Source organism: Passer domesticus, chromosome 5, assembly GCF_036417665.1.
Source record: "Passer domesticus isolate bPasDom1 chromosome 5, bPasDom1.hap1, whole genome shotgun sequence".
NCBI lineage: Eukaryota > Metazoa > Chordata > Aves > Passeriformes > Passeridae > Passer > Passer domesticus.
Window position 1 is genome coordinate 28,020,722 of NC_087478.1, and position 22,875 is coordinate 28,043,596.

Genomic DNA, 22,875 nt, shown 5'->3' on the forward strand with positions numbered 1-22,875 from the left:
CTATCAAAATCAAATACCAACTCTCAAACATATCTTAAAATTACCCTTCTTTTACTTAATTCCCTAGGCAAAATTTGACCTTTGTGAAGAAAAGCATAGAGTTTCAGTATTTTGTTCACATTTTAGAAGTGATGTCCTCCGACTTCCCACATAGACTCAGTAGAAAAGAGTTGCATTCAGCCGCTTTTACAGAGAAGTAGAGGTGTTTTTTAACTTACTTGACTGTCTCTAGGACGAGTGGCAGCATTGCACTCCCTGTCGTCGTTCAGAATAACGCGGTACGTCCCAGTAACACATCTGACTGCGCGCACCTGGTATCCGCGTCCACACGTTACAGCACACTGTTGAAGGCGGGAGTTTCATATACTTGAAATACTGCTGTTTATAACCAAGTTTCATTTTTAATTACACTTTCTACTTTGCAACTTTTTCTAGAATCAATAGGAATGACTACTGAGATGGTGTTAACTTCCTTTGTGGCAGACCATCAGATACTTAACCAGTGTTCATAGCACACCAATGAACAGTGCCTGTGCAGGACAAAGGCTTTCTCTCGTTCCCCTCTTCTATCCCCTGCAGTATGTAGGCTGAAGGTTGGGCAGGAGACTGGAAGGAACACTGCCAGAACAGCTCACCTGACCTGATCAAAGGGACAATCCTGCTCTGTAATGTCATGCTCAGCAATAAAAATTGGTGAAGAGAGAGTAGAGGACGGGAAAGGGAGGAGTAAGGAGTAGCTTCAAATGAATCACTAACTGCAGCTGTTAAACGTCTTTCCCTTCACTACAGAGTTTGACTAGAGTGCACTCAAAGCTGCCACCTAAATCATTAGATGGCTGAAAATATCATGACACAAATCCTATCCCTATAAATGTTGTGGTTCGAGCACAAGTACTTGTAAAAACCTGCTTGTGAATAGCTATTACCAGGTGGTACAGCGGAAAGACTGCAATGAAAAGTTCTGCTCCAGTGACATGGATTGGTATCTAAGTGGAAATAGCACTTGTACAAGCTATTTCAGAAAACTATTTTTTATTCATAAGAATTCTATCACAGGACTGAATTAATATTTTATTTAGCTTTTGCATTTAGCTTGTAAGAATGGAATTAATGGCCCTGTGATCACAAGATTACTCTACATTATGCTAGATAATGTGGTTATCTCTAAGGTAAAAAAGTAAAAGAAATGTCTAAATTGAAAATATACTTAATTTACAAAAGTATATTTATTCTGTATTTTAATAACAGGTTGTATGTAATAAGATCAAGTTATGGTTATGATTTCCCACTAAAATCCAAGAAACACTGTTTCTTGGATAAGTATTCTCTTGGTTTGAGTAACCTGGTCTTATAAAAGCCACATGAAGTTGAGTACCTCATATTTTTAATTAATTTTCATCTATTTACTGATAAAAGTTTCCTTCACAAATTAATTCACTTTTTCCTAGCGTTTTAAATCCACTTTGGTTTACACTCAATGAGAGTCACACAGGAACATATTTTTCAACAGCACTTTCACATAAAGAGACAGCAGATCTTACATCACTGAAGGTTAAAACCAAAATGTAACAATAAAATACCAAGCCCTTTTCTCTGCTATTATTAGCATATACACGTCTATGATTGATTGAAGTATATTGTAGACTGAAGACTGATCTATATTAATTGAAGCTACCACTTGAATATGCCCACTTACCTATAAATACTTGGTCTTTTACCTGTCTTGTTCATCTGAACAGTTTGCTACCCTCATTTTCATTATTCTGGTGATGTTATACACTGATGTATAAAACATCTTTGATATTAAGGTTCAGGACCAATTACTATTTTAGGCATTTAACTTCTACATGGTTGTTCCTAAATTACAAGTTAGACAGCCAATAGGACCCTGCAAACAAACATGTGAATCAATTCAACTAAAACAACTGCTTAAGCTTCAACTAAAGTGTTTAAAAAGTATTGTTTTGTGATTGCTCATAGCCTGAACTATAAAACAAGAAGCCATAAATCCTTATGTACTCACTGATCCCCAAGGCCCTACTTGCCAAGATGCACATTCATGAAGTTCACACGGTGTTATTGACTCTGGTCTGTCATTTGGGTTACAGAAATCATCTCTTAGTCGTTCATCATTAAGTTGGCACCAGACTTGACGATGCTTCATTCCTTTGCCACATGTCACAGGACACTGTAAAATTATTATAAACATCAGTTTAATCCGCATTAAGGCTTCAATTTCTTTCAGTAACTTGTTGAGTTTTAGAAATCATATAAATAACAAAAATATTCCATGAGTGGAAGTAGTCCAAAAAACCCTACTTTTTAATGAACTTTTCATTTTCTGTTAAGTTCAATTCAAGTGCTAATACAAAGAAATTACTATTAAGATTCTAAAGCTGCAAATGATGAAAACTATGTGCAGATCATTTATCTCCAATACAATAATAGTGCATATATCACAGTTTTCACTGGAAAAATGTTTAATCTGCCCACAATTCTTTTATATCCATCTAATCTGTAATAAAATTATTATAATTCTATTAAACAGTTGGCTGTATAGTTGTCATTGCTTCATAAAAAGGAAGGTATGAAAATTACTGCAAATACATTTACTTTACGTATCTTCATTACCTCATTTTAATGTAACAAAATTAAGGAGAAAATAAATTCTAGGAGTGTTTTGCAGAAGTTCTCATGCCAGTCGTAGATGTGTGATACATATCAGACAAATCTCAGGACTTAAGAACTTTCATAACTATGTGGCCCAAAATAAAGTAAAACCCCTAAACACTTAATGCAGCTTATTTTAATATCGATGACCAGGACCAAATGTACTTTAAGTTTTACAAAGTTTCATTACCTCACTCCAGTCAGTAACTGACCAGCTTGGACATAAGAATTCATTGCAGCTCTGTGTTACAACTCTTGGAAGTTCCTGGCATTCTCTGTCAGGAAGATGACGTCCCAAGTTGTTCATACAAAAAGCTTCTCTGGTTCTGACACCTCTTGCACAGCTCCTGGAACACTGTAGAGTTATGAAACAGGAAACAAGACAATAAAACCAGGCCAAAATACATTAGCAGCCTTAAAGGTAAAAGACATTAAGGATTGTGCCAGACAAAAGCATCATCCATTTAATTCACAGAATGCTAATATGTTAATTTGAGACAAAATTCAGCACTTTGTATAAATCTTCCAACTAAAGCTCTAACGAAGAACAAAATCAAAATTGTACAGAATTAAATTATTAAGTAAATAAAATACACATCTTTATTTACCAGATCTTTGCTGCTGACCTCCAAAACCAAGCTGCAAAAAAAGCTATCCGTTCTTATAAAAATAAAAGGAAGTTGCTGAAATATGAAGGCTGGTATTAGCTGATTTTACATATATGTATTTGTAAAACATTGCTTCCTTTTAGTTATTAAAGTAAAAAATTATATATGATTAAAAATTTTGTATGAATGCTAACCAGAACTATGATGGTACAATTATAAAGCTTTAAATCTGTACCTCTGACCATTCTGTGTAGTGCCATCTTCTTAACGTACAGTCACCATGGCAAGGCTCTCTGGCTGGTGGTTTCTGCTGATCAGCACAGTACTTATCCTCCACTGGAGCACTGAGTCCTCTAGCAATAGAGTACTTCATGCAGTGGATCTCAACAGACCGATGTCCTGGGCCGCACTTCGATGTACAGTCACTTTTGCCAACACTGTGCCACCTAAAATGACAAAATGTTATAGAAAGCTAACTATGTTTTAAAAAATATGACCATGGCAATTATAGCACTCAGAGAGTGTACCAAGAATCATAATGTCAATATAGATATGCATTTCAGGGAACAAATGAAACTATTCTATCTCATGACTGGATTTTGAAAGCAATATAAAATAATTTGTCTTAAAAGAACTTTTTAAACTTAAAGCATCTCTTGTCTTAATCTCCTAGGTGACTTTGAAAAATGTAAGCTATAATTCTAACTCTTCATCCTCTGAATATTTCAGTGTGGGCTATCTTGGAGTGCAAAAACACCAGTCTGTTTAAAATTATTTCCAGTCGCAGATACAATTCTGGTGGAAAATGTATTTCATGCAGCAATACAAGTTTTTGTGCCAGAATATATAGAACAGATTCACAATTCTAACAAGAGATATTGCACTTTACCAATAAAAATTAGAAAAATACCCTAGTTCTATGTGAAGTTGAAGGTGTAAATTTCATGTATAAAGCCACTACACCAACAGATTTAAGGAACACAAGGAGAGATGGGAAGGATGAAAAAGGTAGAGAGGGACGAAGGGACAGAGGATAAATCAATCTGAATTACCTTGTTTCAATGTCAGTCAATAAAACCATGTAAGAGCACAATAACTCCATCAGTTAGGAACATTTTTTACCTTAATTCACACTCTGTATTACACTCCTCGAAGACACCTGGTACAGTGGGTATAAGTTCACATCTTTGATCAGACACTACCATACGATCACTTTTACGTATACATGTCATTCTTCTTCTTCGAATACCTTGAAAAAGCATCAGAAGAAGTAAATAAAGAAGAAGTAAATAAAGAAGTAAATAAGAAAGACTGCCCTGTGGATTGCACTAATCAGTTAGGAACTGAGATGCCCCATTAACACAAATTGCTGCACACAGCAGATTCTGCACAAACACACTCCTTCGTGCAGCTCACAACATTCCAGGTGGAGAATAACCTTTTCCAGTCACCTTCTCCACCTCCCAGCTGTCCCAGAGTGGTCTCACAGGATGTCAACTTCCAGAGAACTACAGAAGTTCAACAGTCCACTTACTCATCAGGCTAAGTATTCCAAACACATCATGTATGTCCTGCTAATTAACATATTTCCTAAACCACCATGCTAACTTAGACATTGTGATCCTTTCCCTTAAAGAAGCAAACAAATTGATCACAGGGGACCTAAAAGATCTAGAGTTCTGGGAGAAATACCACAGCTGACAGCTGTTCTGCTTCTCTAGCACATGAGCATGTATACAACCAGAAGAAACTCACCATCACATATTTTCAGGATTTTTTAGCACCCACAAATAAGAGTATTTGTCAAAAATCTGTGTACATATACTTTTATATACACATATCATAAATGCTATGGCTTAATTTTTATACTGGAAAGGCCTAGAGAGTAACAGTTTAAAATAGTCAAATATATCTTTAAACAGCTTTGTCCCATATAGCAGATAATCAAAAAAAGACAAATAAATAAGTACAAAAGACACAAGACAAATCAGTTATCACCTGTAAATTGTATAATGGAAGCCTAATGAATATTAATAGACATGCAATACCACTTTATAAGAATGTATTAGATTTGATCCAACCTTTTTTTAATAAACTGTTCCTATGTCTCCAAATGTAGGTTTGAATATAGAATTGTACTGCATAAGTACTAAAAACAGAAAAAAAACCAAACAAACAAACAGAAGCTATTTTGTCCTTAAAGGCTTTGTGAACTTAAAGGTAACTGAGGGTAACAAGTCTCTTTCTTACAAGTAATGGTGAAAAGTCACAGAACTTAAGATAAGTACATTCCTAAATCCGACGAGGTCTTTGGTTCTGGTGAAAAAAATACTTCACAGTACCTTGGCACATCCTGCTGCAATCTTGCCAGGGTCCATAAGGATCCCAGGTAAACAGATCAGTTCCATCTTCTATCGGGACATTGAATGAATAACGCACATCAGGGTTGTATAAATTCCCTACACACAAAACCTTGATTGAGATAAAATGATAGCTGTTTTTCAGTGAATTTGAACAAAATTATGAACATAATAATCATGTAGGAAATTTTCAAACTTCTGGGAAAAGTAAACACGCACCTGTAAGGTTAGCTCTTCTTCAACTTTATCAGTGCTGTTAATTCGTTCTATTGTATTGTTTGAACCACTGTACTCAAAAATGGCTCCTTGTATATTGATTTCTCTTTTTGACATGCTTACAACAAAATTTCCATTCAAGATAAAATTTCCGTGGGCATCGGATAAAGCTGCAAGTGAAATAAAATATTGGAAATCTAATTAGTTAAAATGCAATAAAATCTCACCAACACTTAGCTGTACTGTAGTCAATGTAAAAAGTTGTATAAAACAGTTCAAATTAATAAATCAGTAGCTTTCACCTGAGCAGTGGTCATGGATTTTCTAAGTCATGCATTTTCTCTGCATTATTTGTTCTGCTGAATTGCTGACTGTAGTCCTAACTTTTAAATTTGGTTAGATTCTGCTACTGCAGAAGGAAACAATAATTATTGGTATTTCTGCCCTATTCTACAGCCCCCATCCTTGTATTTGCTATTGCTACTTCTAGTGATGTGGGTTTTAAAAGTAAACTTTAAAATAAAAAGAAATTATTAGCCATTTATCATAGCAATTTAATACAATGACCTATTTGCAATAATAAAGACTAATGACAAGTTAAACATTTTTAAAATAAGGTAAAATTTGTAGTACAAGATGCTATTCAGGTATAACTTCATTTGAAATGGAAGCTAATGTCAGCAGGCAAGGGTTGCTTCTGGGCAGCAGGTGACAAGGGAAACACTTTGAGAATTCCAAAGTTTGTTAGCTAGGATGACAACGGAAGAAGAGACAGGAGGCAAACATGCTTCAATATTTTTTCAGGCACTTCAGACACAATGTAACTACTGTGAAATAGAACAACCAACATTTTTGGTAGGACCTACTTATGAGTTCTTTGTTGCCTACACACAGTTGCAAATCTATCAGCATGTGACGACTCTTATACTCTTTATGTCCCAGACAAAATAGAAAAAGAGAAATATGAGACAACTGGTAAGTTTGCTGGTCAGACTGTTTTGTTCATAAACAAAGTAAATGCTTCCAAGATTTAAAACAACAAATACCTGCATTATTCCTGAGCTCACTTGTGGCATTCCAATTAACATTGTGACAACAAAGCAAAAAATTGACAAAATGATGCAAGGTGCTATAATTCTTATTCTCTGATGAATGAACACACTCATCCAAGAACTAGAAACCTTAACATCTTACTGATTTACAGAGAGACCCAGGTCAGTGAATATACAAAATAATTAGATATTTTTTTTTCAATGTCTTTATCAGATTTCTCATAATATACATCTCTACCAAAAGCACAAAACCTATCCATCAATTTTGTATACAGGAGGCTTTTACCAAGGTAGTTGTCGTCTTCTGGTTTCCCTGAGTAGCTGTGCTGTTGAATATCAATGTTTGTTGCTCCTTTGGGAATATTTACTACAACATTGTAACCTGTAAATTAATTATACACAAAAATAATCAAGTATTAGTAAATATGAAAATACGTTTTCAGTCACAAAACTCTACAGTGCACCAGAGACAACCAATACTGAATGCCTTCATGTGTTAGGAAGTGTTAGGTTCTGTGTTCAGATATGTCAATTCAGTTCTTCACCACTAATATAAGCTCAATCTACTCAGAAAAATCCCTACAGAGCAGAACTACTCTAGAAAGCAGTCAAGTATATCAAGAAGGACCCAGGAAACACTGTGACTGCTCAAAATTTAACACTTACAGAAATCTGGATAAGTCACTTTACAGGAAATCTCTCCATTCCCTGTTTACGTGATTTGAGATAGTTTTTCTCTCCAAGAGTATTCCAAGACAGCATACTGAAGAACGAGTCTTAAATACTAAAAATATTGCAGTATTGCAGGCCATATGCATAGGTAGATATAGCTGTTAAACTAGCCATGTTTGATCCACCTTCTTCTGCTTGAAATATTGAGTCCACACCCTTCAACATACAAATGCTTCACAAATGAGTCACCATTTCTTGTAGCATCTCCGAGTAATATTATGGTTGCCTTGCCACCAGGTAACAAAATATATGCATAAAGATTTTAAAAACCTAGGTTAAAAAATCCAAACATGTTTCTCACAGATGTTAATCCCAAATTCAAAATACTTACGGCTGAGAAAAATGGAGTACAGCAAACATTGGAAGCAACCAAAAAAATACAAACATGTAATCTGAGGTAATAATAAAAATTTTGATAATTTTTCCACTTATTTCACAATATTTAACAATATTACTGTGGCTTTAGTTGATGCACCTCTGTGGGTAAAAATTTAAATGGCAATATTCTTTTCATTTTGTACTGGGTTTGACTGGGAGTTAGAGTTAGTTTTCCTTCACAGTAGCTGGTAGAGGCTGTGTTTTGGATTTGTGCTGGAAAATGTTGATAATTCAGGGATATTCTGGTTATTTCCAAGCAGAACTTACAGAGTCAAGGCCTTTTCTGCCTCTCACCCCACTCCATCAGCAAGGAGGCTTGGGGTGCACATAAAACTGGGGGAAGAAGGAAGGGGGGAATGTTCAGTGATGGCATTTGTCTTCCCAATCCACTGTTTTGCATGACACAGCCGTGCTTTCCTGGCTCGACACCTGCTTGCCCGTGGGAAGTGGTGAACCAATTCTTGCTTTGCTTTGTGTGCATGGCATTTGCTTTACTTATTAAACTGTCTTTATCTGAACCATCTGAATTTTCTCACTTGTATTCTTCCAGTTCTTTCTCCCATCCCACTGGGAGGTAGTGAGTGACTGGCTGTGAGGTTCCAGCTGGCGCTAAGCCATGACAAATTTAATAATTCATTAACTTCCAAGTGTTTTTAATCTATTAAAACTATGCCATTCATTTAAATGAAGATTTAATCTAATTACAGGTCCATCACATTTACCAGCTGGGGGCAGCACTGCAATTGCAAATTGACAAGATGCATGCTCTGGATAAATACACAGTTTGGTCAACCTTTCAACATACTGGGAAGAAAACTAAAACACAGTTTAAAAAGCCCCTCATCTTACACACTGAAGATCTTATGGTAATAGAATGAAAGAAGAAAAAATATGGAAGGAAACTATAAACGAAACTGCATAGCATGTTGTCAAGCATACACAAAGAGAATAAATCATATACTAGGATGCTGAGAATGACCATTGTCCAGGAAAGCCTCACATACTCTAATTTGATGCAATAATAATAGCCAACATAGTAATAATGGGTACATAATTAGATTGCCATCTCCTAAAATGGAAGCCAAGTAAATTAGTATTTTGCTGTAATGAATTTTTGATTATTTCTTTACTACTGTTTACACAGTTACTGACAACATTGTAACTGCATGACTATAAGCACTCACCACAGGCTGCTATTATCAATTCCAAGTTCTGCCTTAGTAAAATGGCTCATTTCAGTTTGAAAGGGAATCAAATGAAGTTAAAAGAAAAAGATCAAGTGTACATCAGCATACTTAGCTTGTGATCCTAATTCAGAAATTTTTTGGAAAATTGTATTTCCTCAGACAATACTTTCAGTCATTAGCCTAGGCATGTCTTAGACCTCCCATGGACATAAGAGTTTTAGTGATCAGCTAAGCACAATTTATTGTTTGCATGGCTGTATTCCTACTTGAGCACACCCCGTGATAATCCCAAATATTCAGCATACTGTTCATTGCTATAACTCAGTATTATCTCTTATATGCTATAATTCAAGAATTTGAACATAATTTAAAACATTCCACTAACTAGAAAACCAAATAATAACTCAAGGTTTTCCTCCTCTCAAAATATGGGGGCTTTTTTCCCCTTCAACTTCAATTTGAAGCAAATAAGTCTGTGACAATGGAAAGTCATTAAATCAGAATGACAGTCTTGACCTTATTTGCATAATGTCAGTTTCACATAATGGTCACTTGACTTGCAATAAATGTGTGTGTGACAAAATTCATGTGCTATCTATAAGCAACTTCTTAGGACAGACACAAGGAAAAATATATGTATTTGTATGGGAAGGGTAGTTGTATAATTTTTTTTGTAATTTTCAATGGGTGTGTGCCTTCTGCCAGGGGAAAAGAAAAATCAACAGGATACTTGGCATACTTTCCTCTTCAGCAGCAATCCCTTTTTCTGTGAAGATCCTATTTGGCTGCTCTCCAGGTATCATTTTCACTTCACCTGTGGTCTCTTTCAAGCAGTGAAGTGGTATGAAGGAGCCTAGGAGCCTCTAAGCTGATATTAACCTGTAGACTTCTGTCCTTATGTTCTATGCTCTAACTACTTAACTGCACTGCTACACATACAGTAGTCTCTCCGTACTTCACAGAAAAGACTACATATAGAAGAACTATCAGTAGCTCTATTAGAGAAACTAAATCAAATAAGTAAGAAATACTGGGGTTATTCAGAACCTTTTCATTCACTACCTGTCAGTGAGGAGGAAAAACCATAAATACTGTTACTCCTGTTCTCTGGAAGAATGAGAGTCACATTTCATAGGCTGTAGTTTTCACTGTAAGAGAAAAGGAACCTCATCGGCTGCTTACAATGCAAACTTCTTTCTATCTCTTTAGACAACCAAAATGAGATGTTGAGATATGTTCTTCAGCTGCAAAGTTTCAGACCAGAGAATGCAAAGTACAAAGCAGGAAGCATTCATCCTTTTAAAGTACTTTTACTCTGCTAATTTCTTTTATTTTTGCCTTTGACCTTTGAGAAGATTGATTTTTTTGAACTGGAATGAGTTAGTATGTCATATGTTTGCCTCTGCATCCTTGAGAGGAAATGTGGCTGAAAATCAAAGATATTTTTGTTGAAAGAGGCCCTAAAGAACATACACTGAAATCCTGCTTCCTTAAATGTAAAGAATAATTTCTAAGCCATAGTGAAGTGTGCATTGAGATTTAAAAAAAGGCAAAACAAACATACCATAATGAGCACTGTTGAAAGTACCTGCAAGTGTCTTACATGAAGAATTATCACCACCACAGATTCCACATTTGTCTCTCCTTGCCTTCGAATTCAAAACGTGATCACAGCCTGCTTGCTACAAATAATAATAAAAATAAAAAGGCCCAGTGTCACTCAGCCCAATAGAAAACAATGAAAATAAGTAATGTAAGCTTCCCACTACCCCAAAATAGTGCAATCCATTAAAAGCCATCAATGGTTTTGGATTCTAAAATGTAAGGACAAAATAGAATGGTGCAATCCCAATGCACTCCATATGTCAAGATCTGCATAAGAATACATAACAGTACATAAAGATTTTGTATTAAAAAATCAACATAACTTATAAATTTCAATTTATATTTACTAAAAGTCTTGGAAGTCTAAAAGCAGTATGTATATATACATGGTCATCAATTCATTTAAAGTCTGTAATTACTGAAAAGAAGCAAAGGAATACATGTAGATTGTGCTGGTTAAACTAACATAAACACAATTTTTGTTTATGTATCTTTACTTAAACTTCCAGGAGTTTTTTGAACTATGATAAACAGGATAATTCTCTGGCATTTCCTCTTTATTCAACCATATAAAAACAAGCTATATTTCTCCTCATTCTGAATTTGCTCAGTTTCACTGCAATCAGCAAAACCTCAAAAAGGCTTGATAAAAAATTCTTGAATTGTTAAAATATAGCACCTTGCTTCTCCCAACAAAAACTTGTGGCAATGTCATAGCTTCTCTTAAGCAGAGAGCTGAATTGATTTAAAGGGTCAGTTCCTCCTGATTTTACAGTAAAGTAATAATTACATAAGCCATTTACCCTTGGATTTTCTATTTACTACTTACTTCTTTGGTAGCAGAAATACCATGCTAATAATTGCACAACATGCTTCTTTCCTCCTTTTATGCTAATTTTGGATCAGTTTCTCACTGCTCACTTGCACAATGTTTGCTCTTCCACATGTGAGGCTTAATGAGGCAAGACTGTGGGTCTTCAAATTCAACTATATGTTTTTAACTTAATTGCTTCCATTTCCAGATCTTTAATTTGATAGGTAATAAAATTAGCTTAAGTGAACTCAGAACACCATATTTTCAGTAATGTTGATTTGTATTAATATTTAATATCTACTTTACCACCTGTTAAAATTGATTTTAATAATTAATAAGTTTAGATTTAAATACCCTGCATAAGCCTTGAACACAAAGGTCATTGGTATCTGCTCCACAGGGAGTACCATCAGCAACTCTGTCCTTCAGCTGATAGTAGGAAGTTGTTCCAGAAACTCGGCAAAAAAGTTTACAGCGATCTTTCATAGAAACTGGAAAGAAAATCCAAGAGGTTTCTTGTCTGTTTTAAAAGTTTAAATAAAGTAACATTTTTATTTTGTTCATTGAAAATATGTGTAATGACTTACTACCACTGTATTTTGGAAGCCAGCGAACAGCAGAGGTAAGACCATTGATATTAAAGTGTTTGCCATCAAATTCAGAGCACTGTTGCTCCCGAAAATCTTTTTTGCCTTTTGGACATGAATCAGTATTACATGACCGAAATTTCATCCTGCGACCAACACAGTACTTTCCTTCATTTCTTGGCCTAAACAAAAAGGAAAATGTAAAACACACTCATTTTTTAAAATTGCTATTTTCCACAAAAAGTGCCTTCAGCTACTGATCTAAAGAGGAAAATCTCACACAGCATCCTGTCAGCTGTGTAACTGATTTACATGTGCTCAGCTTCTACTGTGCATTCAATTATACCCAAAATAAACCCAATCTTTGTAAAATACTGTTGCCGAGGTGGTAATCGCGCTGCAGATTACCAAAAAATTACTATTTTTACTTCTCTTACAGCTATAACTATTTACCCTGGTAAAATTAATAATTTTAATGCTTTTATCAATTTAGCTGAGATTACAGTCATATTTCTACACAAGTGGCATCTCTCTCAGTAATTTGAAATTACTACTTTACAGAGTGACAAATAAAGAAGACCATTAGGAGCTGGCACAGTCTTTTCTGTACTTTTAATAGTGATTTCACTTTGGCGATCAAAAGAATAAAAAAGGGAAATTGTGGAAAACACACCATTTACTGTAAAGTCTAAAATACATTTTAACAGTTTTAAACCCTGACACAAAATAATTCAGTATTAGTATGTTCTTAGGGAAGAAAAAAAGAATAAATTAACTGCAAATTGATACTATCAATCACTACGGACTGAAAGAGGCATTATCTAATGGCAATCTAGTCTACTGCCTCTTACTTATCAGAGAAAATAAAATAACCTGGACCATTTGATTGAAGGTCATTTATCCTACTGATAACATCAAGCTGACATGACTTCCTAGAAAAACCTGGAAACTACTCAGGCACCAGCTGTAGCTCTGCTTCTGCAGAAGGTTAAGGGTAAAGTGCTCCTTGATTTTTATTACAGAGAACAAAACCCACATGAAATTATTCAGTCAATGCAACTTTCTAGTTTTAAATGGAAATTTTAAATGCCTCTGTTATAACCACCACTCCTTGTGGGTTGTTACTGGTGGCAATGTTGTGGAAAAGCTTTAAATCAAAGCAAATCAAGTGTTTCACTAAAGAGATTAGTAGAGAATACATGTATTTATTTTTGCAGTTCTTCTTGCAAAGAAAGCATCTTATGTTTAAAGAAACCTCAACAGTTAGAGTAAACCTAGAAAAAAAGACCATGCCAAACTAATTTTTTAGAAACATCTGCAAGAATGGTAATATTGGTGAAAGACATGAGTAATCCAAACGTCCTGCATACTAGAGTCTGTAAACTTATCTCTTTCCAAACATGGCTGAAACAAGCATTTTTTTCTTGGTGCTTCAAACTGATTTGCAGAGCCCACAATACCTCTACTTTATTGTGAGCCAATCCATAATTTCTAGTATCTTCATTATGTAAATGTAAAACACATTAAAACATAATAAAGAATGCGAAACAAAATAAAAAGCCATACTCTGGTCGATTACACAGCCTGGTGGTGCTCTTGATTCCACCTCCACAAGTTCTGGAACACGTGCTATAAGGCCCCCATGGTCCCCATTCTCCATCTACAGGGCGCAGCTCCATTTCTCTGCTCACACAAATTCCATGGCGGCAGTGCTGCACAGTTGACAAACAAAATAAAATTTATAATTCAGGCAAAAGGTTACTGTCTATTTTAGGCAGAAAAAGAGTAAACATTAAGTGGTCACTACTCTTATCTGGATCTGGATATTTTCTAAAATGTTCCATTTCCTTTAAGATAACTTACCCAGTAGTCATGTTTTTAAAAATCCTATCCAGAGTACTTTGATAGCTAGGAAATCTATTGGATATTGAATATTTATCTGCCTTGTCACTTTATCCAAATATCTCTAAAAGATCTTGAATTCCTGATACATTTTCATGCATAAAGTTCAAAAACAGGTTTGCAACTGTCTTTTATGTACAAGATTCTTCAGTTTAAAACAAAAAGTGAAAAGTTAAAAGAAACCACCAAGAAAATCAGGGTGTTTTGAACATCTCAAAGCTAACTATCTAGTGGGATTGTTTGGGAAAAGCAGACAAGCATTTAAAACCTTGATTATGTAAAGCAAGTTTATACTTGAACTCAGAATTTCATACCGATAAAAGAATGTGTAAAATATTTTAATTTATTAATATTTTATGTATTTTGTTTACTACTAATTTAACAAAGCTATTAACTTTAAAATGGAATTAATAGTTAAATTAAAAAATTAATAGCAAAGAAATAATAATTCTTAGAGCAAGAGACTACATTGCAATGCCTATTATGTTACTTTAGATCTTATTCTCAGTGAAGAAGTACCTATTTCCACTAAAGTATTACATAAAGGAGGAATTTTCATCTCATCTGCTGGGATTTACATTAGTAAGAAGACAAAGACTGCAAGACTATATTGTTGTGGTCATGTCAGTTATGAGACTTTACCACTCTGTAACTGTACACTTTTATTTATACAAAGTAATTATCCTTTTTTCCCCCAGAAGCATGAATCTTTTGCTTCTAAGTACTTACTATCCCTCTTCCTGACTGCAAATATGTTTCCACTTCAGTGATTATTCAAGAAGTACATAACTAAAAAGGCTAAATGAGAATCTTATGATGGGAGCATGTGTGACTTTTTCCAACGAATCTGCAGGAACTACCAGGACTAATCCTACTGATGACTTACAGCAGTTGGAATTCTAATTCACTTGTATCCTTTAGAAAATCACAAGTAGTATATTTGATCACAACATAGTGGAATAGTTTACATACTAAAATAGAACATTTATGAGACACTATAATTTCAGCATCCTGCTGACTTCTATGTGGGAATCGTGTCATCTTTGTCCTTGACCTCAAACACCTTCCAAGGCATCAAAGACTGCCCTCATCTGGAGACAAGACACTGGCCAGAAACGAATACATGGTATCAGTCCTCATACATAATAGAGAGAATTCTTTATTTTAGATGCCTATTTGCAGACTCAGGATTAGATTGTCTATTAATTAGGTTTGTTGTCAGGAGGAATTCTGCTAGTTGTATTGACAGGCAATGGCTCATCCTATCTTCCCCTGCAGGAAATATAGTTACTAGAGCAGGTTTATCAACTCAATTACTTGTTATTTCTGAAGCCCAGGCTTTCCCTCTCTGCAATAAAAAACAGCTTCAAATCACCTTAAAGTCTAGAAGGATTTTGATAAATAAAGTCTCTGGCGCATAAAACAAATAACCTCTGGTTCACAAAAGATTAAATAATAAAACAAGTATTAAACCTCCAATTTTTTACAATTTATTTAAATGTTCCATAGAATTTCTTAGGAGTTATTACAAATTTATTGCAGAAACTATCAAGAAACAAACTTAACTGAACACGCAAAAAATGTGTGCAGTGTTCCTGAATATAGCTGACTGGCACAAAATTCAAATCTTGTTCAGTGGTTTTATCACTGCCTAAAATAACTCCTAGATAATTTTTTCCATATTAATATATTCTTTTGTTATATTGATACTTATGTTCACATGCTAACAAACATTTTGTTCTCAAAATAAGAATTTGTGACAGAAACAGTTTCTCTTTTCAGGCTTCTGTCTAAGTTCCTAATCAAACTTGATGATAAAATTGCCTGCCTGAATAATTCCTTGTCACACCAAGTCATGCATATAGGCCATATCTTTTAAGACCTGAATGACTTCCCCTAAGAATGTGATCATTCCAGTTTTTGGGATTCTCAAACCCAAAGCAAATGCAGAACAAAAGCTAGGTCTTGGCATAGAACTGTATAAATGATCATACAATCATCCAGATCATCCCTTAACACTAAAACTAATGCTTTAACCTACAACCAGAAAGTCACCATTATTTCACTGCATATGAATTCTCAGTGGAGTGCTTCCTGTTAGTTTGTATTATTCTTTTTTCATTATGACCTTCAGATACTTTACATCCAAGCCTTCTAGTACGTAATGCCAAATCCCTAGCAACCAAAGGCAGACTTTCTACATAATCCATCCATAAGCTAAATGAGGAACATTAAGAATTTGCCTTTCCAAGAACTGTCCTCAGCATCTTAGGAAATAATTTTTTTCTTTTTAGGCTGAAGATTCTAAATCCTCCTTCACAAAATGAACACTGCATTCTAATATGGACAGTGACCTAGCATTTAGGTTCTTCGTCCGTCCAGAAAAACATTTACAATAACTTGAAGGGAGATTTCAAAAAAAGAGTTTTTGAATTAAATTTTACAGCCACAACAGTACAATTTTGATCCATAAAAATGCAAAGTATATGCTTACATCTGGGATTTTAATAGCTAATTCAACAAACTTGTCTCAGATATTGTTTGGCTGCATTCCTACAGAAGCAACATGATGAAGTCACAGTAGAAAACTCCAGCACCAGATATGTTCCAGATGTTCCTCTGTGTTCACTTGAATCATTACTTCACTGAGAATAGTATGATACACAGAGCTTTCATAAACTTAAATATAATTACTAACAATTTTTTTCTACATTTTTATGGCAAATATAGCATATGTGTCATTTAAAGTGGGTATGACACATAATTCCAAACATACTGCTTGCAGCAAGTCAAGATCTAGTGAAGATCAACAGTTGGTTTTCTGTCAAAAAACCCAGAAATCCTTCAAATTTGGAATCAATAAACCTATGGGTACCCAAATTTGTTTTTATCAATAATCTCCTTATAATAAGCACTTGGAGTCTTTCCTATGGATTAATTTATGACTTGATAAATTGATTTTGAGAGCTTCCAATTTATCTCTAACTAAACTTTCTAAATTTCCAGGAAAGCAACCTTGAAAGAAATTATTAAAGCACTACTTGACAGGCTATGCTCAACTTTGACTGAATTGAGGAGAGTGGTAGATGCATGCAGAACAGGACTAGAGCTCCTCTGAAATCAAGCGCTTCCCACACAGCCCACCAAGATGAGAAGTGGTACCCTAAGATACATAAAAGGAGCTAAACCAGAGCAGTTAATAAAACGAGCATACAAGGCAGAAGAAATGGAGCTTGGAAAGACATCAAACTGAAGATGTCACCATAGCATCTCAGGTCTTTATCTCTGCAGTCTTTATCTCAGGCAAGTCTACATTTATTGCTCAAATCACATTATCTACAAAACCAACACTATTTGAATCTTTTCAATGTTTTCAATTTTTTCTTGCAAACAATCTGCATACTTTATATCTGCCTTGAAAATTCTAATTTTTCTGAAATTATAGCTCATAGAAAAATATTTCACAGAAATCCCAGTTCACAGAAAAAATTCATAAGCCCATACTTACTCTGTTCTTACAGTTCAAAAAATCTGCTGCTGCCTTCCAGATGGTGACCATATTCCCCTAACCTCAAGTCTGATAAAATCCATCTGATTTTTTATACTTACTTTACATATATACATGAAATTATTTATTCTTTCAGATTCAATATCTTCATGTATTACATTGATGAGGTAGTAATGAATCCTATGTCAAGTTATGCAACAATTCTTAATAGTAATCAATAAATGGGTACTACCTACCAGTGAAGAACAGCAAACATACTTCAGAATTAGATGGGTGTTTCTTTTACTGTTCAAAGCAATTCTTTGTTGCTCTGCATCCCCATTATCAGACCTGTATCCCTGTCTTTTAATGCCAAAAGGACTAGGATGAAATCTTAATTTATTCGATTGCTATTTTTAATATTTTTAGAGGCTAGCTCAAAATACATTACATATCTACAGCAAATAGAATTGATTAATTTGTCTCTAAAACACAAAAAGGCTCGTGCTTTCCAATCCAACTGTTACTTGCATCATGTGAATTCCTTCTTGCTGTTAAGGAGATTTTTCCAAATTTCAGTGACAGTTGGTTTCTTTCAATGTTCAAGTAGCAAACTGCCATTATGTGGAACACTGGGATATCCCCATATAGACACCTCATATAGCTACCTCCTACCTCTCCATTCCAATGCTCAAAGAATCAAGGGATATGGGCATATTTCTATATTCCTCAGGAATGATCAGAGTGCAACCTTTTGGAGTGCCTCAAAAAACCAATAATAAACCACTCGCACTTTATTGGGTATTTTTGCTGTTATTTTCATAGCAATAAAGACTTTTTCTGAGAATGCCACCCCTGGAAGACAGGTGTTTTCAACAATTTTTCTTCTTTGGAGGTGGGGTTTTTTTTGACTCAGATATGCTTCACTAAATCCAACTGTTAGAGCACACCATAGAGCAAGATCCATTAATACAACACATGACGTTTGAAATCTGAGCTTTAAAGTTGATACTAAAATAACAAATGCCTTAAATGGATCTTTTCTATAACCATCACAGCAATAATGTCATAAATGCCAAAAATAAATCAATTTATCTTGTTGGAAAATATTAATTACAATTAATAGTCACCATGTCCTATGCCCATTAACATCAGCAGCAACTTGCAGTCTGTTCCTGAGAAGAGCTGTCCCTTAGTCAGGAACAGATGACAATTTGTCAGATTAATTAATTGCTGCTCTTTCTTACATCTTTCAGAGGTAATGACTGTAATTAGCTCCTTACTTCCTAGAGAAAAATGGTTCCACTGCACTAATTACACAAAAAAGGTTTTTGTATTCTTATATAAAAGAAATTCTCTGATGCTGGCAAATTAGTGTCAATTTAACTGAAGACTACAAATGAAGTTTACATAAAAGATGAACTTCCTTTCTGATGAGTGGCTGACTGAAAAATGGGTTAAACATTATAACACCAACAGCATGCATAGGCTACAATCAAGGAAAGCTTCCACTACAGCTTTCAAGTAATTTTTTCCAGTCTTGCAAAACAGAAAGAAGCCATTTGAGACAGTTTACCCACTATATTTGTTATGCATGAAGACATTATTTTCAAATTCCTCATTAATATTGTCTTACCAAACACAGACTCTTTTAAGATTAAAAGTCATTACGGGAAATTTAAAAATAACTAAGTAAAATGTTGCTGCTTATTATACAAAGAAATTAAGTTAGAGTTTTTAATCATTTTTGAACATATAAAATTATTTAAAAAAAAATAACATTGCTACCACATTGCCCCCCAAAGCTGCCAAAGCACACTACTATATAAAAGCAGCTGTACATAATAATCCATCCACACTTACGATAATCACTCTCATACCCTACCATGTAAAATCTCCAAAATATTTATTCTCACAACACCCTGACAAGTAAGAAAATACTTTTGTTTGCCAGTGGTGAAGTGAAACATGAAGAAGACATGTCTCTACTTAGTAGACCAGTAAAGAACTTAAGCACTTTATTTTTGTTCATTTCCCAAATTACATACAAATCCAAAACTAAAAGCTTAAAATCTTCACTGGAAACTAGATACAACTAGCCTCCACCATTGCTTCTGCTTGTATCGAGGTTCTGTAAGTACCTTGACTATATCTACTAGTTAGATATTCATGACCCTTATGGACAGCCCAAGAAAGGCTATATTGTCCAATTTTACAGATCAGGATCAGCATTCAAAGACTTGCAAATGAAGAAGCAGTGAGTGGCACCCTTACCACTCAAAAACTTTTTACCAAATAAACCAAGGAGCAGAATATAGGCAGCACAGTTTCCACTTCTCTTTTTTTAATCTGTCAAAGCACACAATCTGTAGTTCAAGCAGCCAGGTAGTCTTACACATTGGGGTAAAAATGAGAAGAGAGCTCCTTTTCAGTGCTAGAGTGTTTCTAGCACTGAACAGACCCAAGCATCCTGAGTTATGTTACAGTAGGAAAGCCAGAAAATGAATGCAAGTTATACGTGCTTAAGGCACTTGGAACAGGTGAAGAGCACTCGACACATGGTTTTGTATTTCTCTGAAACAGATACAATGCAGATACAAATATCTGAGACCAGATTCTAATCCAAAGACTCCCTTTTTCCAAAAAAGCATACACGTGTACCTAAGCGACTCAATCTGTTCTGGTTCAATAAACAGCCTCAAAAAGATGAACGGGGGGAAACATACTTTAAGGAGGTCATATTTCAGATAATTCTACTTTGGACACTGCACGTCAGGAAAACACCAACTTATTAAAGTTCAGGCATGAGCTGAACATTTCAAACAGAAGGAAAAATGTCAACTTTCCCCTGACTTCTTTCACCTATTTTTAACCAGTGTGGCATCTGTAAACTTTAGTAATTACACTGAACAGACAAACTGTGGGGTTTTATGTCACAAGATGAACTAAGAGAAACTGCATGTAAAGTCAGGTAGACAATTTTCACACTGTCAGTAGTCTATAGGCACTGTATTGCCACACAGCAAGCACTGATCTTTCTTACCTATATCCAAAATTGCAAGTACTGAGAAACAAACGAGGCTTACCATGCCTACACCACAAGCTGTTCCATCAGCCAAAGGCATGTGCTGGGTACGACAACCCTTGTGAACACCTTCTGTGCTTGTGCACCACAAGCGTTTGCATTGTTTCTAAAAAGAAAACCAGATTACTTTTGTTGCACCTGCAATACCATTTTAGACATCAGTCATGATTATTTTTATTTTCTCAGACTGTGCAGGCTTAGTGTTTGCTATTGTACTACCATTTTTCACAGATAAAGCCCCACAGAACCAAAATACATTTTGCTTAAGCCCAAGCAAGAATGTGGAATATCTGAAATTGGTCCCATCAGATTAATTGATAACTTCATTTTCTACTTCAGTAGAAAATTTTATTAAAAAGTGTAAGAGGTTATGGTTAATACTACACACCACAGTTTCCATATAAACCCCCAGAAGACTCTAAGTGAATTTAACAGGAATTAAATGTACTGTCTATAAAATTAAGCAAAAAGCCTCCTTTTCAAATTGCTAAAAGATTCTTAATAGACAAATAACCCTTATGGATTAAAAAAAATTATAAATCAGTTTTCAGTAACACCATCTTCACGTGTTTGAAGCCCCATTTTCCATTCCTTTTATATTCTCATAAAGCCTGACTCCTCTTATACAACATTTTACCTGACTAAAAAGCTCCACTTAATTCACTCTGAATTTGAGCTTAAATGCTCTTCTTTAAACAGCTCCAATAAGATATACAATGCTGGTAGAAGAATTTTACAAGCTGGTCCAAAATCTATTTCTAACTTAAATCTTGTCAGCAGTGAATAAAGCATTGTATTTGTGTTTATATTGCAATGGCCACATTAAGTTTTCAAAATACAACTTATGTTTCAGTACTAATCTGGTCAAGTTTTCTTCCCATTTCTCAGTTTTGAATACAAAATATACACTCTGTCAGGCATGAAAATATTTTTTGACTCTGACAAAGTAGAGGAAATCTACAATTTGGAACAAACATTTAGAAAAAATGTTTGAGATAGTTCATTTTTAAGTCATAAGTTTCTAAAAAGTATTAAAAGAAGCAGAGAAGCAAGATCTGTGAATGTAAGATATGATGAAAACATTTGCATGAAGTGCTGAAATAAATTCCTTTAAATTGTTGCAAGAAACTTTAGTATATGCAGCTTTAGATATTTTAAAGGAATCCTCACATTCACAGATATAGAAATCAAAATGAATGCAACGTACTTTCTATTGCTATATATTTCTCACGTGTGAAATTGCAATGCTGTTTACTGAACTCTTCCACTTCAAAACAATATAACCTGAAATTTTTCTTATTTCAGGATAAAATTATTCCAAAACCAGTAATTTTCAGTAATTTTTTCGTCTAGATTAAGCATGACTTTGTCTGATTTTCACTCACCAGGTAAGGGCATACTTGTGACCCAATACCAAAAGTAAGCTCACACTGCTTGTTGACATCATACATTGATCCAGGCAGCTGAGAGGAGAGATCATATGTTACTCCATTGGGTTTGTCTAGGAGGCATTCACCATAACCAGTACTGTTGAAAAACAGCAACAAAATGTGAATAAATCACTTAGCTCATTGGGAACCTTCTCACAATTCACACAACACCTACACATGCATATCTCAGTGGAGTTATGGGTTTGCATGCCTACTTGCCCGTATAATTACTTTAATTGAATTAATGAATAACAAAATGTGCCAGGTCACTTGATTTTCCTTTTTTTTTTTTGTATTTTGCATTTAGATCCGCCAAATAAAATTAAGTGGCTTTTGTCTCATTTTTTAAAAAAGGAAAAAAAAGTTTCTACCTAAATTATATCCATCACTAATTTTTAACATAAAAACTTTAGAAAACAAAGGGTACCTATTCTAACCTACTAAAATAATCCTGAAGGTATTTTCAATAAAAAATGCCACTGCATAAAAAAATCTTCTAAGATTTACATGTTCAGTGCAACTTTAATGAAGTCATAATTCACCAAAAAAGTTAAATACATGTGTTTTTCTGGAGGTTTGACGCCCTGCAAATCAGCAGTTAAACCAAAGAATAATGCAAAAACTGATTTAAGCAATACCTTTAAAATACTTCTCAGAAATAAATGTAATTGGTACAGAAAAAACCCCCCAAAACAAACAAGCAACAACAAAAAAAAGAAAACCACAAAAAAAAAGAAACCAAAAAATACCCCAAAAACCAAA

At 34.6% G+C, this 22,875-nt stretch overlaps 1 protein-coding gene across 5 annotated transcripts in view; it reads right to left on the bottom strand.

Annotated features, from left to right (window-relative positions):
• The window catches only part of ADAMTS20 (ADAM metallopeptidase with thrombospondin type 1 motif 20), a 90,072-nt gene that overhangs the window by 37,020 nt on the left and 30,177 nt on the right, over positions 1 to 22,875 (bottom strand). For 4 of the 5 annotated variants that reach the window (XR_010363653.1, XR_010363654.1, XR_010363655.1 and 1 more), the window contains exons 10-23: positions 22,069 to 22,210; positions 20,685 to 20,789; positions 13,776 to 13,921; positions 12,210 to 12,391; positions 11,977 to 12,113; positions 10,768 to 10,885; positions 7,193 to 7,288; positions 5,858 to 6,024; positions 5,621 to 5,750; positions 4,401 to 4,527; positions 3,514 to 3,724; positions 2,861 to 3,025; positions 2,024 to 2,188; positions 219 to 341 (exon numbers count right to left, since the gene is read on the bottom strand). Coding sequence is in view for 2 of the 5 variants with exons in the window: in XM_064422475.1 (XP_064278545.1) it covers positions 219 to 341; positions 2,024 to 2,188; positions 2,861 to 3,025; positions 3,514 to 3,724; positions 4,401 to 4,527; positions 5,621 to 5,750; positions 5,858 to 6,024; positions 7,193 to 7,288; positions 10,768 to 10,885; positions 11,977 to 12,113; positions 12,210 to 12,391; positions 13,776 to 13,921; positions 20,685 to 20,789; positions 22,069 to 22,210 (2,014 nt within the window). In the remaining 3 variants the exon portion in view is untranslated. The remainder of the gene's footprint in view (positions 1 to 218; positions 342 to 2,023; positions 2,189 to 2,860; positions 3,026 to 3,513; positions 3,725 to 4,400; positions 4,528 to 5,620; positions 5,751 to 5,857; positions 6,025 to 7,192; positions 7,289 to 10,767; positions 10,886 to 11,976; positions 12,114 to 12,209; positions 12,392 to 13,775; positions 13,922 to 20,684; positions 20,790 to 22,068; positions 22,211 to 22,875) is intronic. The other variant, XM_064422476.1, reaches the window with a different exon arrangement.